The sequence below is a fragment of the Salminus brasiliensis genome, chromosome 10, assembly GCF_030463535.1.
Source record: "Salminus brasiliensis chromosome 10, fSalBra1.hap2, whole genome shotgun sequence".
NCBI lineage: Eukaryota > Metazoa > Chordata > Actinopteri > Characiformes > Bryconidae > Salminus > Salminus brasiliensis.
Window position 1 is genome coordinate 13,296,353 of NC_132887.1, and position 18,130 is coordinate 13,314,482.

The 18,130-nt window shown below is 41.9% G+C and overlaps 1 protein-coding gene across 1 annotated transcript; it reads right to left on the reverse strand.

Annotated features, from left to right (window-relative positions):
* Window positions 1–17,717, reverse strand: xkr6a (XK, Kell blood group complex subunit-related family, member 6a). The gene is made up of 3 exons (XM_072689277.1): window positions 17,149–17,717; window positions 2,302–2,498; window positions 1–2,082 (listed from the first exon to the last, which is right to left on the reverse strand). The coding sequence occupies exons 1-3, from the start codon at window positions 17,700–17,702 to the stop codon at window positions 1,115–1,117; spliced, it is 1,719 nt and encodes a 572-aa protein (XP_072545378.1). The 5' UTR covers window positions 17,703–17,717; the 3' UTR covers window positions 1–1,114.
* Between the last annotated feature and the right edge of the window lie 413 nt (window positions 17,718–18,130).

Consider the following 18,130-nt stretch of genomic DNA (forward strand, 5'->3'; position numbering starts at 1 on the left):
TCATAAGTTTATTACTTGGAATTCTGGTTTAAATGACCATATAGGGAAGATGGGGATAAAAACTATGAGAATGCATCCATAGGAAGATGCTTATACAAGTCTGGGAAGAATGGAGGAGAACTACCTGACCATTTTTACAACGCTGCTTTTAGGAGGGCTTTACTGTGCTTAATATATTATCAGAACACTGCAAAAATATGGACGAACAGCCCAACAGCAAAGATTGTGATGCTTTGAAATACCCTATTTTTCCCAGCCACAATCAAAGGACCTGCAATGCTGCACTTGACAGAGCGCTGTGCTTTTTTTTTTTTTTTACCTCATATAAGGCCTTTTTGTTCAAACTCTACTGTACAATGTGATCTGTTTCTCCAGAACATATACACACACACACACATATATATATATCTATATATCTATATATATATATATGTATTAGATATACTGTGCAAAATGGGCTTCTTGAGCTTTTAATGAAAGTTGTGCTATCGTGAGTCAATGAGGTATTCTTTTTCATGAGTAATTTTCTCTTTTCATGAGTAATTTCTTAAACATTTCTATTTAAGATAACTTTAAGGCAAATCAGCCAATGAATGCCATAATCAGACTATATGGTTGTAGGCTTTTGCCTGTAGAGGTCAGTATAAGTCCAAACAAAACCAAAATCCTGACATGGACATGCCATTTAACAACCAGCACAGCCATGGAGGAAGACAATTAAAGTTCAACCTAGGAAAAATGCAAAGTAGAGTTCTGATTTCTTAGATTAAAGAAGATTAATACTCAAAAGGTGGTGCTGGCATGGTTGATCTACCTCCATTTTTCCAGTGTAATGACTTCAGTTAGCTGTAAACACCATGAGGAAAACTCAACATTTTTAAACATATAGGTTGATGTACAAATAAACACAGTTTGTAAACAAAAAAAAACATACACAACTTTGATCAAGTTTTGTTCTTCACATTTTTAAAAGTATTCATGACATTAATTACATATTTATATAAAAAAACTTTTTTGCTAAAACTTTTGCCAAAAAACAAAAGTTTAAGAAAAACAAGGGAAGAATGGACTGTGTGACGGAGACAGAAAAAAAGATGGAAGAGAGAGCGTGTCGTCACAGGGAGGACTCGTACTGCAAGAGCTCATAAAGCAGTGGTCCGTCCCTGTACCTGATCCCTACAGCCGCGGGGGTGATGAACTGCAGGATGTTTATAGTCCTTCTCAGGCGCCTGTCCACAAAGTGAGCGTCCCAGGCTGGGTAGCGCTTCCGGGGCATGTCGATCTTGATGAGGGGCCCCTCAGAACGGTAGCGGCCCAATGGCGTGGTGGGCTCGGGAGAACGCACCTGAAACACGGGAAGGCAGGTGTCTGCCGCAGAGTCATCCTGCTGGTCATAACCCCCTGTGGATATCCGGGTAGGGGTTGGCTGTGACGCTCGAGGACCAGGGGTAGGGGCCATGGGCTCAGCTTCTGGGGGTAAGGGAAGGCCCCAGAGGAGCTCAGCACAGCAGGAGCTGGCCAGTACCCTCCACCTAGGGCCCATGGGGTGAAGGACTCCATAGTAGATACCCATGAAGACCACCCCTGAGGCAAAACTTAGGTAGACTCCACAAAGCACTGGTACCGCATACGAGTCTGTTGTGGTGGGGTCTCTGTATGCGTACCACAGGCAGGTAAGCACCGTATTCTCAGCCAGCACCACAAAATAATAGATCATCATGCGGTACCGGGTCCTGCCTTCCTTCACATTGAACCAGCAGAAGATGTAGACAATGCCAACCACCATGTTGAACAGCACCTCTTCCCACTTGGACATGCAGAAATCCGTACCTCCGTGCACAATCCAGAAGGCCATGGCACACCAGTGCACCACCACGAAAATGCCAAAGTAGATGTGGAAGATGGAAGCAAAGAGAGCAAAGGAGAGCACCCGTGAAGAAATTGTGAAGAGCCTCCAGAAGATGTGGATCAGTGCGCCTCGATAGCTCATGCTCTTCTTGTCATCTCTGGAGTCTCTCAGGAGCTTATGGTAGGAGGCTAGCACCCAGGACAAGGACAGCAGTGATGCTAATAAGGACATACCTTAAGGGGATAATGTAAAAATGCATTGAGTATTAGCAGTTAGTAGTATTAGTAGTATGTCAGGCTCATATCCTATAATCATACTAAGCCGGGTCATGGAATAAAAATGCTTTACATTGGAGAAGCACCAACAGAGCCGTCTATACTTTGTTCAGTGAAAGTTTTCTCTAAATGTTTTTGACAAACAAATTGACCGTATATAAGCGGCCATCTACTTACACTGCAATGTCTCGGCCCGGTTCTTCTGGATCATTATGCAGAGTTGTAGCACCAGTTGAGGGGCACTCTCCAAGAAGGTCTCCAGCAATCGAAGCATGTTGACGTCAGCATACTCATACATCATGGCCCAATAAAAACGCCGCCTGTGTTCTGTCTGACGCCGGCTCTGAATGCCCAGGTACATAGTGCGGATGTACCTGTTTGGAAACGAGAACATTTGCCAAAACTCAACTTACTAAAATCATTTGGCACTTGGACTGGTTTATATTCTTTGCACTTGTTTATAACAGCAATATCATTTAGTGCCACTGCTCCCAAACTTTGGCATGCCCTTTCTCAACTTCAAACATTAACTTCAAACTGTATCCAGTACTTCTAAATACATTTTTCTGTCATATAAAAACTAGGCATGTCTATTTTTTCCCCAACATCATTTCAACTTTCCAGCTGTTGCTTTGCTTTACATTTTGTGAATACTTTGTGATGAGTGGAGCAACAGAGATGATTTAAAGGCACTTGGAATAGAATCTTGTTAAATTATCTAGCAAAGGTTTTATCTTATGTAAAGTTATAATTACAATTTTACATATTTTAAAATATATGATTTTATATGGACATAAAATAATGGACCTATGATGCCAAATAGGGTAAGTGTACCTTTTGAGCTCCCATAAATCTAAATGTTGATTTATTTTTTGTTTAACTGTAATGTTTTTGTCTACATTTTTTAAAATCAAAACGGTTTGACTGTGCTTAATGGGTAAACTCACTACAACACATCTCATTAAAAACAGTTGTTTTTAGTACCAAAGTACCAAACCATGGAAATCTAGCAACAGAGCATTTCAAATAGATTAATTATTTCACTTACAATGGAATGTCAGTTAAATTAATTCCGTCATGTAGTTTTACCTAGTTTTTACCTTAATAGTCAGTGTCCACACAACTCAACCAAGACACATTTTCTTCCAATAAAACTGAACCAGGTAATCAATGCTCTACAGTCTTGTTGGGAGCTGGAGCAGAAGAAAGTGGATGGACTGTGGGACACTTTGTTGAGAAGCTTTGAAGCATATGGACACCTCTATTATAGAACGCCTGAGGCAGAGCAACTCTGGAGGGACATAGGTGTACATGTGTGCATTATTTATGACTGTAAAATGAGTTCAAGCAGATGGTGATGGGAATTCCCCATCTAGGCTAAAGATTGATCGATTTTAAGCCCAAATATGCAATTGGCAATCGGCTGATAATTTAGCCGATCACACAGCTAGTGTTTTAAATGTGGTTGATTTCATCTAGCCCTGTCCTTGATCAGTACTGGCAAACGGTGATTGTGCCCCCACCCCCCAGCCCCCCCTTCCGGCCAAAAAAAAAAATCTCTAGAAAAAAGGTACAAAATATTACTAGAATATTTCAAAAGGGTTGAAATGTAGAGTAACCGCTTTTAATAGGGAACTTCACAGAACAAACCCTTTTGATTTACCCAGTAAAAAAATGTATATTTCTACAAATATACCAACTACTGGGATGCAGGTCTAATAATAACTACTCATTTATTTTCTTTTTTCTTGTCTTCCTGTGGTAGTTTTTATAAAATCAAGTGCAGCATCTGTGGGCTAACAGTTGCTCACTACTCAAGTGAGTACTCGAAAGCGATGAGAAAAGAAAACCTTCAGAGGACAAAGACATGAGTGAGATGGAAGGGATTTCTCAGAACTACAGAGTCTACAGCGACAACTGAGGCAAAGTGTACTGTAATAGATCTGAACAGGGTGACGGCAGTACAACTGATGTCTATTATAAATAAGAGTTAGCTCACCGTCCACAGAAAAAAAAAAAAACTTCCTCCTCCTTCACATTTAGTTTGCAGATTTCCATCAGTACTCAAAAGGAAAATCATAGCCATCCTAACACTAAAGTCTATAGTGGAACCCAACAACATTCCTCCAGGGTTCCAGTGCAACATACACACAATGCAATTAGACAAGACAGGTACAGTACCACACCAACTACAACACAATTAATATGCAACAATTTGGCTCTTATACACGGAACACAACAGTTTGAAAGATACTAAGGTGTGAGTGTGTGAGCTGAGCAAAGAGTACAGTCTTGAGTAGACTAACTCTGAATTATCAGTGAAAAGCATCATAACATTATGCAAATAATAAACCATTACAAACACCATATAGGCTAATAATGAATTGTACTAGGAATGTAAAGAACAGTGCTAGAGGCGGTCATGTACTCGATGAAATAACTAATGTTTGGAAGGAGGATCATACCTGAATCTGTGTTAGATAGAAAGAAGGATCCTTCCAATCGATCATCCTATAAATTCCCTTTCTTTAGAAACCTCCCGTTTCCTGTTCACCCAGCAACCTCCCTATTACCTTTCTGCTTCTCAGTAAGATCTCTCAGTCCTACTTTTAAGCTTAATACAGATACTGCCCTAACCCCCCATTCCAAGTTCTCAGAGTTCTCTCCTCTTCTCATACTAAACTGCATATTAAAATGCTCCAGAAATACAACAATCGATTCAACAGTGTGGTCTGAGCTTCATCTACCTATCCAAAGGACTAAAGATTTTTTCAACACTGAAACACTCAAGAATTGTATAGTGTACTTAGTCCTGCCCTAGGAGATTTCATCTTCACCCCTAATCCAACATATTTTATGCATATAATGAAGGCATTCAGGGGCATCTGACTATGCAGAATTTTAGATCTCCAGGACCAGGACTGGGCATTCTTGGGTTAAAGACTAATGTGTATATTGCAGATTTCTGTGATATCAGGTTTGTAGCAAACAATATATTGTCCTGCCATATCCTCCATCAATACTGAGCATAAAACTCGAGTAAAGACGAAAAAGCAAGGTTAAAGGCATTCTCAGAGAAAGAATAGCACTAATCACAAGGCTCACCATGCAATTTTCTGGCCGTGTGCCTTTTCCCTCTCCTCACACAATTTCAAGTATTCTGCTCACGCCACATGACTTGTCCATATGCACCTATCTAAATCATTCTTGCAGCTCCATCATCATAATAAATGTGGCCCAGCTCAACAGGAACACTCCACCAGTGTCTTGCCACCTCCAGTCTCCAGTCCTCATGCATGAAGTTCTTGTGACAATTATGCAAATTGCACGTTGTTAAAAATGGTCACTGCTTTCAGACAAATGCACACACACACAGACACACACACACACACACCTCTGACAGAAGATAAAAGAAAAAAGGGCCTGTCACTGCTTATCTGCACACTATTGGTCCAAATGTTTGTGGACACCCCTTCTAATGAATGCATTCGTCTACTTTAATTTAGACCCACTGCTAATACAGATGTGCAATGCACACCCACACATCTTGTCTAGTCCCTGTAGAAAGATACTGCCAATAGAATAGGATTCCCTGGAACAGACAAACATGAACCTACTGGCACCACGGCCTAATGGCAGGTGTGGGCGAGATAGGGTCCCAGCATTGAGCTGTGGAGCAGTGGAACTGTGTTCTCCGGAATGATGGTATACAAAATCTTTGGAAAGAGTTGGGGATAAGGTTGGGGTGGTGATTATCCAACATCCTGACCTCACTAACATGCTTGTTGCTGAATGCAATTAAATCATTAGAGCAATGTACCACAATTTAGTAGAAAGCCTTTTCTGAACAGTAGACACTGCCACTCCATCTATCTTTCTATCAATCTATCTATCATGCTCTAAGCCACATTTTACACTGCACTAAAAGTGTCTCCTGTTGTAATGCACATCGTCATGGTATATACATTGCATCAGTAGACAAATAGGAAACTTATTTAAGATGCAGAATGTGATAAAATGCAATGCAGGAAAAACAAGCACAATTGTCACACCAGCAAAAAAACTAAGAAAATTAAATACATTTCACAGCTGGGATGTAAGACCGAAAACAGCAGAGATCAGCTCTTTGGGAAACAAACACTCTGACGCCCACAGGAGGCAGAAATCAGAAATCAGCAGCAAGTGGACCAGGGTATCATTTTAGAGCCCTTTTATCGAAAGTCCTGAAGGTTTCAGCAGCATTCACATCAGGGCTGAAAAATATACTGTTTCTTAGCAGATATGTTAAATCTGGCTTTTGTAATACTGAGCTCACATACAAAATATGTTTTGGGGACTACATTTTCTACTATCAATAATATAGGGTAATATATTTTCAGATTTTTAGTGTTTTACTCCAAATATGTGATTGCTGCATGCATGATGCTGTTTTTGGCTTCAGTCATGGTCACTTCCATTCAAAACTGCCATTTTTAAAACATAATGGTGGCTGCAGTAGAGTCTGACTCTGTGATAGAAGAGGTTTGTGAATGTTTTCCAAGGACCCAAGGCGTAGAATGTATGGGAGTGCTTAAGATTAGAATGAAACAAAAAGGTGGTTCTACACTGAGCAAAGTGTTGATGGCCTACCACAGCAGCACTAGCGTGATCCGTGGTCACCTCAAGAGAAACAGTACAGGTGCTAGTCTGGACGATGGGCCGCCAGAAAGGACAAAACCACTGCAAGTGTTGTCTAGTCATGTTTAGAAATCATTAGTAGGGATTTCTGTCCTTTCAGTTGCTAAATACACTCATTACACACAAGTCTTGCCTGCTACCATAGAATTGTCATTAAATAAGAGAAAATGTTGAGGCTATAATCTGGGCTTCTTTATTGCCTGCTTGTGCTTATGTGATTTGGGCTAAATGGGACATATTCCTTATTTAATTATTGTATTTCTGCCATTAATTTAAAGGACATTTCCTTGGGAAAGGGATATACATAGAAACTAGGATTTGGAGTTTTTAGCATGTTAAAGTTGAACTTTTTGGCATGCTGGATTTGCCAGTTTTAATCTTGGTTTGTTGTAATAAAATGAACTGAAATGCTTTGAAATACAGAAATACTGACTTTTTGGAGCAAAATGAATCATTTAGATCATTTAACTAATCAATAAAGTGGTTGAGTAAATTATCTTTAAAGAATTTTGAAAAACATATTGGGCCAACACCTGCACAAAATGTTAAATGCAAGGTATATCACTACTGGGGGTGGGGTGTAAAGGCACACAAAAGCCCAGGTTCGGTTCACACTATGGCCTTGACAACATAGTCCAATAAAAGTAAAAAATAAATATACATTTTATATATACACATTTAATAATACACATTTATTTTGAACAGACACTAGTGCCAGTTACAGTTTGTTCTGCTTAGTGTTTTATAATGCCCCCTGGAATAGTTGGTAAAGTCTGTAGTGTATTAAAGCAATACTTTGTAGCATTTAACCATAAAATAAAAATAACAGCTAAAGCCAAATATATTTGTAAAAATATGAATAAATATATATAAATGACAATAACCAGTCATATATGTGTGAAGTCCAGTAATTTGACTGTACCAAATCAATACATGTTTTTATCACTCTCTGTGAATGACAATTCTCCACAGTTGTTGCTTTAGGTGATAACATGTTAAAATTGTGCATTGGGAGCAGTGTTTCAATTTGTCCACTTTTATGTCCACTTTAATGTATATTTACATATTTAAACCTTAAGACCAACCTTTATAAAGAAAAGACCCTTGAGGAAACACCCTTTCTGATTGTTCTTGCTCCTGTGTGTCATTTGTACTCGCCATTGTCAGACGCCAATCAGTCTAGTTAAGTCACACGTGAAATTTTGTACCTTTTCTCATTCATCAGTCTTTGCATTCTCAATATGACAACATTCACCAAACCATAATGTACATAGCATGCCGGTTTGTAATGAATATACATACCGTAACACACATAATGACTACATGTAGCAAAATGATAACATGGTGTTTTGTTCATAATATGCAGCCATAACTCACACCTAACCTAGTCATCAAACAGCTCTGCCAAGATCAGAGCAGGATACATTAGCAGGCGACTTTAATTAAGCTTGGCAGCAAGTTCAGTGAGTCACTCTGCTTACTGATGACAAATTAGCACCAACAATGTACTTGAAATCTGACCGCCCCCACAAACCCACACACTTACACAGTGCACCCACTCTGGCAGAGATTGGGTGAACATCCATCATTCCTACCTGCATTCATGGTGAAACATGCCAGTAGGCTGATGGGCTAAGGATTCAGAACCCACACTACATGCTGATGAATTTTCTGGTGTGTGCTGGTACGTGCATGTGTGGGTGCAAGGAAAAGGAAAAAAATATATAGAGAGAGCTTTGTTGTACCTGGAAGAGCTGAGCATATATGCCAGCACAGGCTCATATCTGAAGTTAGTAAAGTAGCAACCTTTCAAACCTCCGGAAACAGGGTCTGAAGATGTCAGAACCACTGGCGCAGATTCAGGCAAGATGAGAGCAGTGGTCCTGGATACTGTCTGCACTGACTGATTTTTTCAATGATGACGGAAAAATCTGAAGACTGTCATTCTGACAGATTAGAAGACAGAGGATGATCTACTGTAACTTTCAGAAATTTGACACTCATGTCCAGTAGCTGGCAGGTGTATGTGAAATATATATGTATGTGTAACACACAAACTGGTGCAGAAGGAGTGCATTATCAGAATGTCCTGAAGTGAGAATTCTGGACTTCAGGATAGGCAATCTCACATCCAGTAATGTGAGATGACTCGGATGTCATGGTTATGCCTGTTACTCAGCTTATAAAACTTATCATTCATTGAAAATATTTACATACCAAACTCTAATTAAGCTCAAAACATTTCATTAGTCAGTAATGCCTTGTTTTATGAGCCATAGTTATGACATTTATTAATATGTTTTTATATGGAGTTAATACAGCTGAAATTAAGGAGCACTTACTCGCCCTGTCTGTAGGACATTTCAACATGCATTTTAATGCTGCAATGCCAATGTTTCACCTGTGTTTTAGCTAATTACCTTTTCTCAGAAGCAGGCAGAGTAAAATGAACTACTTTCAGTGGTCAGATAATTGTACCCTTCACACTACACTACTTGTTGTCCTGTAATCTGCACATTTGTAGGGGTGGTTTGCACACTACACGCCTGATCAGCAACATGGCGGGTCACAAATTACAAGAACCCGTAACCAGTCTGCCTGCTCTCCAAAAACACACATGAGAAGTGATGTGATGTTTTTTCTTCTTTTCTTTCTGTAAGAAACATGAGTCACAGCACTTTTCACACTACTGGATTTGGAGTTGCTGATAGGTCCTGATCTAGGTCCTGCTAGATATCTGTCAGGGGCTTGCGAGGCATCAAGAATCATTTGGCGAGCCCTCAGATTACATTTTTTAGCAGCTCACACAAGCCACCAAGCAACCAAGCCAGCACCGATTTGCTACCGGCCTGAGGCTTTTGCCGTTGATCTCCAAAAACAGTCAGCGACTCGAAAATTGGGGTTAAAATCATGCAGTGTGAACCTGGCATAACTCTGCCTCATTTTAGTCCCTGAATCATCTTAGCCCCACCTAATCATTATTCTTGCAACCTGTGTGTAGTCTGTAATGCCTCCTAGTAATTAGCGTGATCAGGTGTTTTTTTGTCTGTGTTCAGTGTATTTATACTCCCCTTTGTTTCACTTTCATTTCTAACTCTGTGTCTAAATCTTCTAACCCTGTGTATCTCTTTATTTCTCTCTGCATTTTATTTTCTTTGTTCTCAGTGTTGTTCTTATTTTTGATCATCATTTCAATTTAAAAAAAAAAGTTTTTTTTTGTGCATTTTGTCTGCTTTTTAGAATTCATGGCTTTCCCAGTTATTTTAGTAAATGCCCGCCATTAAGCCCCAGCTGAAACACAGACGGTTATGGCATGACTTACAATCGCACACTGCCTTCCTTGTCTGTCTCCCATTACACTGGTAAATTAATAGTTCTTCCCAATAAAGAACAAAAATAATACTTAATTCAATTCTTGTGGAACAAAGACTCACATAGATTTACTCTAGTTCATCTGACTGGTCATTTCTTATCTATAGTAGTACACAGCAAGCTGTCATCATTAGAATTCTGGTGATTGTTGGAAACTGTTCAGGTTAGTGGCCTTTATAGTGCATACACAACAGTTAGAATTCAGTATACTGCACTGAAAGGCCCAGATGGCAACTGCCTTAATTAAGAAAAACCTAATTCAAGACTTAGGGACTGCTTAGTCATTCAGAATGACACTTTGCTGGTTATATGCTTACAAACTATAAGCATGCCCTTATCCTCTGCAATAAGGGTAGAGGATAACTGATCATAAATTTGAATGTACATATGACGTATGTACTAGGGTTAGAGTCTAATGTCCTGATCTGGCATGTTTTAATGGATGAATCGGATATTGTCTATTTTAAGCCTGATCCAGTTAGAGCGTCCTCAGGCATCCTCAAGGAACCATTAATGGGCATTATTCACAAGTAAAGAGGTATGAGGGGCGCTCTCAAAAGCTAATAGGACAGTTTATAGTCTGCGGTGTGGGACAGCGGAACATGAAAACATAATATAGTATTTGAAACTATTTAAAACTATTGCTGAAATGCAGTTTAACCCATGGAAGTTCCTCACACTAGTGATTTAAGAAACAAGAGCAGGAAGCTTACACTAACACACAGACATATACTATAGTAAAATTTACAGTGCATTCTGTATAAAACTATAAAGTAGTTATTTCACATCTGTAGTCAGATATGTGTTCAGTGTGTGCCACTATACAACCATCAGCCAGAACATGAATACCACTGACAGGAGAAATGAAACACATGGATTATCTTAATCTACAGTGGCATCGATCAAAGAGTGGATATATTAGGGTGGAATATTAATTAAATTACCTTCAAGAAACTGTCATTTCTTGAAGGTGATGAAGGTGCTAAAAGCAGGAAAAATGGTCAAGCATAAGGGTCTGAGCCACTTTGACAAGGGCCAAATTGTGATGGCTAGACGACTGGGTTAGAGCATCTCCAAAACATCAGGCAGATCTTGTGGGGTTTTTCTGGTATTCAGTGGTCAGTACCTATCAAAAGTGGTCCAAGAAAGGGCAACCAGGGAACTGGCGACAGGCTAATGGGCTCCTAAGTCTCATTAATGCAATCCATGGAGGCCTCACCTCAGAACTTACAGGACGTAAAGGGTCTGCTGCTAACGTCTTGGTGCCAGAGGACACAGGACAAAAGTCTTGTGAAGTCCATGACTCAAATGGTGAAAGCTGTTGTGGCAGCACGAAGGGGACGTATTCAATATTAGGCAAGTGGTGTCAATGTTATGGCTGATCAGTGTATACACAGACACGTCAAATCAGTCAGAGTTATTTGACTGCTGTGTTTTAAAGGAACTGGGAGCCGAATCATCAGGGAGCTCAGTCCGAATGCATTCTAAGATATTATAAGATAGTGTTTGGCACCTCTGATTTTATCTGTTTACCGCTCATGTATGACAACTGCTTTTTCTTAGATCTGTAGATCTTGTGTAGATCTACAATATTTGTTTCCTTCAGAATGTAAATTGACAACTGAAAGGGACTAGTAGCAAAGCACTCAGTGCACTCAAATACAGTAAGCTCCAAAGTAGGTGCGCAGTCAAATAAAATTAGAGGGATTTTCCTCTATTTATCTGGTACGGAGTAAAAAGTGAATGTGACATCTCAGATGAAAGACACGCACGGCTGTGAAATCCCACAAGGTTTCCTGAGTTTTCCCACAAAAGCTTCCTGGGGAGTACTATCAAACAGGCTCTTTTCTCTGTTTCACATCACTGAACAAACATGCGGGTAGAGGAAATGCCTCACTAGGGAAAATATGCCTCAGCATTATGCAGACACGGGACTAGAGTGACATGCTGAAGTCTTTGATAAAATAAAGACATTCCGCATCTGTTTAATCATTTCATCTTGATTTAACACATTTTTCAGAACAAGTGAAGCGGCCTAACCCATCAAATATTTAGCTATAAAATGTACAGTACAAATAAAAGAATGGAACAAAATGGGGAAAACAGTACGAAAATGTGGATAACTGGAGAAACAGACTTACGAAAAGCTTGCCCCATGTTCCGCAGGCCACTCTGTCCCTTTGCCCTCTGCTCTGTGAATGACTGTACCCCCCCATCCCAAACCCAAGAGCTTCTCTCTAGGGGTACCAGTCCATCAGGGCAACTAAAGCAAAGCAAAAAGAAAACCATGGATTCATGAAATGAGAATGGGGTGAGGGAAGAAGAGCATACAGCAAAACCAAAATTATGGGATAAAGCTGGCACAGAGTGAAAATGGGCAAAGTGGGAGCAAATGCAAAATGACCTAAAATCCTAGAAGTCTTGGGTTTTTTAGATAGTTTTTGTACTGGGGTTAAGTAAGATATCTGGATGCAGACCAGGATCCTTCAATTACTGACCTGGTGGGCCAAGAATCAGCACAGTTAGGTGGTTTTCTAGTCCAAACATGTCTATTAATTATGAGAATTAGTGAGTGTGTTTGAGCAGCAGGGACATCACACTGTGCTGGACACTGGACTATACCTGAAGAACCATTTAGACTATTAGTCTACTTATTTCTGAAGGTTTCAGCTATAATCTTGGGTATTTATTCCATTGTACTATTTCTATATTTAATGCCATCATGCACATGCACACATTTGCACATGTATACATATCTGTACATCTTTGTATCTACTTATTTTGTACTTATTGTCTGTGCAAGTCCCACCTATTCTGCCTCAGAGACTTAGAGTGTTTCGTTGTATTGTACAACCCTGTTTTATTATAATGACAGTTGAACTGAGTTGAACTTTAATCTTGACATAATCCAACACAAACCCTTCAAACATGGTTACAGCATTAATGGTAACAAATACAACATTAATAGATTACCCAGTTAATCAACATAAATAACTTTGGCTAGATCATAGTATTTAATGTCAATACTCATTCGAGTAGCAGAAAAATCTGACTTAATGACAGGTTCAACTGTAGTATGCAGATGCTTTTTTCAGCATCACGGATATGAATGAGACAAGAAAACCTAAGAAAACCAGATTCCTTCCCTGAACTCTCCCCTTGACTGACCATCACCTCTTTTTTAGGTTTATTACAGACCTAGAGGAATGTCTTTCAGTTCGCAGTTCGGTCATTTCCCTCACTCATACAGATCTGATTCAACTTAGCAGTTAATTACCAAGTTTATCTGAGCGGGGAAATCATCAAACTGTGCTTGACTCTGGGCCTACAGGAGCAGAACCGATGACCCGATCTGAAATGACAGTGTTACAGATTACAGAAAGCAGTGGAAGAAGCTTGTGAAGAGTGTTTATTCAGAAGCAGCACAGGCCTCAAGCCTGAGAGGACAGAGAGCTCCCTTGCATTCAGAACTATTCCACTCAGCCATTAATATTGATTCTCCAACTGCTATCAGATATAAGCAGCAATGAATCATCAACTGTTCTAACCTTAAAAAATGAACGGGCAGGGCTGCAATTTGTTTGTTTTTTTCTCCCCAGAATCTGACACACCTCGTGCTCATTGTCCATTATATTATGTTTTCCTTTCTCTTATTGTATTGGAGCTCAGTGGTTGGATCACTGGGTTATTGATGACAGTGTTGTGGGTTCCATTCCTTTAGGCAGTATAATCATATTACTGAATTCTTCTCCCACCAGGAAGGCACTGGAATCAACTGTGAATCTTCAGGACAAAGAATGAATGCATTCCTTAAACAGCGTGCCTGGGAACAGAACCTATGAGTAGGGGAGGTGCATGACTGTAGACCAGGGATAGTGATGGCTATAAAGTGAGCTCAATGTTACGGTCAGGCATGTGTGTAGCAGCAGCTGTGCATAGCCTCGAGGGCTTCTCACACTGTGGTAGAGTGGAGATAAAAGTGTGTAAAAAGTGTTATGCTGGGGAGTGTGAGGTGTTACTGCAGGGGCTTGAGGTTACGAGTGCTTGAAGACACATAGTGGGTAATTCAGGTCAGTGTGCCAAGATCATGATGTGAGGCCGAATCAACTCTTGCAGGTAAGAACAGATGGTGCATTGCAACGACCTTCTATGCAGAACAACCAAATCTGGAAGAAACTTCAACAGTCCTCCAATTTATTTTTCCCACTCAGAGGGTCCGAGTTCTGCTTTCTATGGGTTTTAGTTCCACAACTTAACATCAGCACAGGGGCAAGAGGCAATATTTGGATGATATAAATTAATATAAACTGTTAAATGGGAAGCTGAATAGGAATTTTGAAAAGTTATCTGGGTTTCTGTACAGTTCATTCAGAGTGGTTTGACGATCAGATTTCTTTACAGTGGTGGTGACAACATATCTCCAAATAATCTTTTTTTTTGGGTGTGCTTTATTGCCATTTTAGTGCTGTTGGTAGTTACTTACCTGTATTTGTGTGCAATGTGCAAAAGTTAAGAGGTTAGCTTCCATGTTTTTTCTCAGCTTATTCTCAGCGAGTGCTCCAACGTAAATCTGAGTTCCCGGTTGAGTTCCTTAAAGCAGCCTCTTACTGGCATACTCCCTAATAAATTCAGCTACGATTTCAGTATCAATTCAATGGTAACTGCTGAGAGAGAATAGAGCTATTGTTTAAGGCTTTAGTCCGGGGAATCATCCAGCTGAAATACTAAAACTACAGATGAAAACTTACTAGTCACAGTGAAAAAATGCTGAGATTAGCAGTAGGGTCATTGGGGATTTTTATGGCAACCAAACTGAGTCAAGCTGGGGACTTGCACTTTTAACACCCTAATCAAGCCTCATCATTGTCAGCTTTGCCAAGGGCAGCATATGTGCATATCCAGTGAGCCTAAGTGAGGCCGGCAGGGAGAGAACAAATGTTCTGGCCGAGTCTGCCAGCCATGTGCTCCATGTGCTTGATAGGACAACTGTGGAGCAGCAGACAGACAGACAGGATATCTGTCTTTACATCTACTCTGATGATACATACCTTACATGTGCTATCCTTCAGCTCAGCCTTTTTTTGAAAGTAGACCACAGAGCATAGATAGCACATAGTCTAGGACATGGGTGTCTAGTCCTGGTGCTGCAGAGAGTTGAGATCCTACACGCCTGGTGCTAATGGTCAGATGCGGGTTAAAAAGCAGACAATCAATTATTTCCCCACTCAGACAGCCTAGGAAATGACAGTCCAGCTAAAACTGGATTTTAAAAAGGGAAATTTAGATGCTTTTCATTCCAGGGTGTTCAGCCTTGCCCCCGAAGATGTACAGTCATGAAAAAGTCAGATCCACATGAAGCCCCACAGTAAAATCTGAGCTGTAAAAAGGCAGTTAGGAGCGGCCTACGCCTGCAACTACGCAACTATAGTCGCGTAGTGATTTCTCCTAAAGCAGTATAATATCCTGAGAATAGGTGCAGTGTTTTTCCAGTGTTTAGATCATATAGCAATAAAAAGGACAAGCTATATAAGCTATATATCCTCAAATTAAGATGCCTATCTTCATCATCTGGGTTGTTCAATGCACACTGATGCTCTTCAAGAAGCTGGGAAGATCCTAGACCAATGCAGCACTCTTGAACAAGCCGGTCAGTCTCAAACGTCAACTATTCAGTAATGCTGTTCCATATAAAATCCCTCTGACCTTGAAGAGGCTTAAGTAGCTTAATTTTGGAGGTTATGAAGCCCATCAACAATGCATTCTGCTCCTTAAAAGGAGCTGAACACTGTGAAAGGATACCTACTCGAATTGGTCTGCTTTCACCAGTGACTCAACCCACCCACCCCCCTCCTCGTGTAGAGGTCATTTAAGTAAATTTATTTCCAGCTACATCCATTTCTACTTCTAAGGATACTGTACAGCTCTGTTCCCACTTGAAACAACTGGCAGGCGTCGAGTATGATGGGTCCAGCAACAAAATGTCCGAAAACAACACCCCCCCCCCCACCCCCCCCACACACACACACACACTCCCTTGTCCTTAACCGTGCATTTCATATTTGCTTAGCCTCACGCTAATGCGCAAGACTTGCTGAAATATTTGACTGGTCCTTTAAAAAGCACAAATGTGAGGAAATGTGAGTGTGTGTTTGTTTTTTTTTTGCAAGCAAGCTAGCCCATCCCAGAAACGGCCACGGCGAAAATCCAGCTGCTGAACGTGTGCAGGTTGATACAGGGAGCCATGCTGGACGAGTCCATGCAGCAGAGCCACGGAGCTGAAACGCGCCAAGAACAAACACAACGACCTTCCCCTGTTCAAAAGCGAGGCGCTTAGAGACGCAGCTGCAGAATCCAGCACCAGTGAAAGGTGACCGAGGCTTTAAGCACGGACACATGTTCACCATGCTCAACCTGCTAAACCGTAGTGCATCTGTACATGAAGCCAGCCTAGCTTTCAATACATCTCGGGATTCAGGGATTCAGGGATGCTTTAGGTCTTGTTTATGTCTCAGCAGCGTCTCCTAATAAACCCATACTGCATATGTGTGTTTCAGGCAGAGCTGCAGTGCTACATCGCACGGACACAAGTTGAGCTGGGCATGCATTCAGCACTGGTCAGCAGCACTGCTCCTCGAGATCTGGAGACCCTGCAGGGCTTTGGCTCCAAACCTAATCGACCCCACCTGGATTGATGCCTACAGAAGCCCGCTGCTAACCCACTGAACGATTATAGTCGGACGTGAAACCAGTAAAAGCTGCAGGACAGCACATTTCCAGGAGGAGGATTGCTGACCACTGCTACGTAGGCTAAAGCTGGAGATAACACGGTTGTTTACGATGAGGAAATGGTAAATGTCCTAAATGAAAGGAAGCAAGTGCTGAATGAGAGAGGGGAAGTGTGTGTGTGTGTGTGTGTGTGTGTGTGTGCATTACGCTGGCATGACCAGCATCACCGAGCCAGCCCCGCAGCCTTACCTCCACACTTGCCCCAGCTGAAGAACGTGCACCGCGGCGTGCCAGACCCACACGGCGATGTGGCAGCAGCGGTCCCGGCCGTGCACGCCTGCCCTCCGGCTGAGCCCTTCCACCGCCCCGAGCCCACCGCCTGTGTAGTCCTGCACGAACCACCTGAAGCTGAGGATCTGCACGAGCACGGAGGGCACGAGCACGAAGAAGAGCGTGAGCCCGCACCACAGGTAGTCTCTGCGCGAGTAGTAGTCGGCGGCCAGCCACACGTCCGTGCCCACGTCGCCAAAGAAGACCAGCAGGGCCAGCACGATCCACAGGCAGTCCAGCCACAGGCGCTCCTCCCCGGGCCGCGGGCGCGCGCCTCTTCTCCGCCTGCCGCGCGCCGAGAGGCACGCGCTCCGGCAGCCCCAGTAGCACGACGAGGAGTTGCAGCAGTGGCACATGTGGATGGCCGCGCTGTCCGCGGGCTCCTCGTCCTCCCCCGATCCCGCTGCCTCGTCCTGCTCGCGCAGCTGGGCGAAACCGGCGACGACCCCCACGCCATCGGATTTCGCTGCCATCTTGGGCTCTCAAACGCTTCGTTCCCCCCCCCCCCCTTCCTACAACCGACAGCCCCCCCGCCCACCTCTCCCTTTCCGGGGGTCGATGACGTCACTTCCCAAATACCTGGACTTTGCATCACCACCACCACCATTATGAAGGAAGGACATTAATTAGCCTGCTGTCTTATCCATTCATAAACATGGGCATCAGCTGTCCAATCAGCTGTCCTGGTTGTGGGTGCTCATGTAGTTGATGTTGATGGTCCAGGTGGTCACCTAAAGTAATGTTAAGTTGTCATGGTTAAATGTTTCAGGCTTAAAGAAGCATTATGATTCACGGTAGCTTCATAATTCAGTTCATTCATGTGATTCCCCCTAGATTTGGACCTGTGCTTGTGTGGAGAGCTTACCCAGCCAACATGCTCATGGGCTTGCAGGGTTCCAGG

What these genes read in the sequence shown, in the direction of transcription:
- xkr6a (XM_072689277.1), bottom strand. Translation starts at nt 17,702, where the DNA reads ATGGCAGCGAAATCCGATGGCGTGGGGGTCGTCGCCGGTTTCGCCCAG. An exon ending in CAGCTGGGGCAAGTGTGGAG is followed by an intron (nt 2,499 to 17,148) that starts GTAAGGCTGCGG and finishes GTTTCCAAACAG; the next exon opens with GTACATCCGCACTATGTACC. An exon ending in CCGGGCCGAGACATTGCAGT is followed by an intron (nt 2,083 to 2,301) that starts GTAAGTAGATGG and finishes TATCCCCTTAAG; the next exon opens with GTATGTCCTTATTAGCATCA.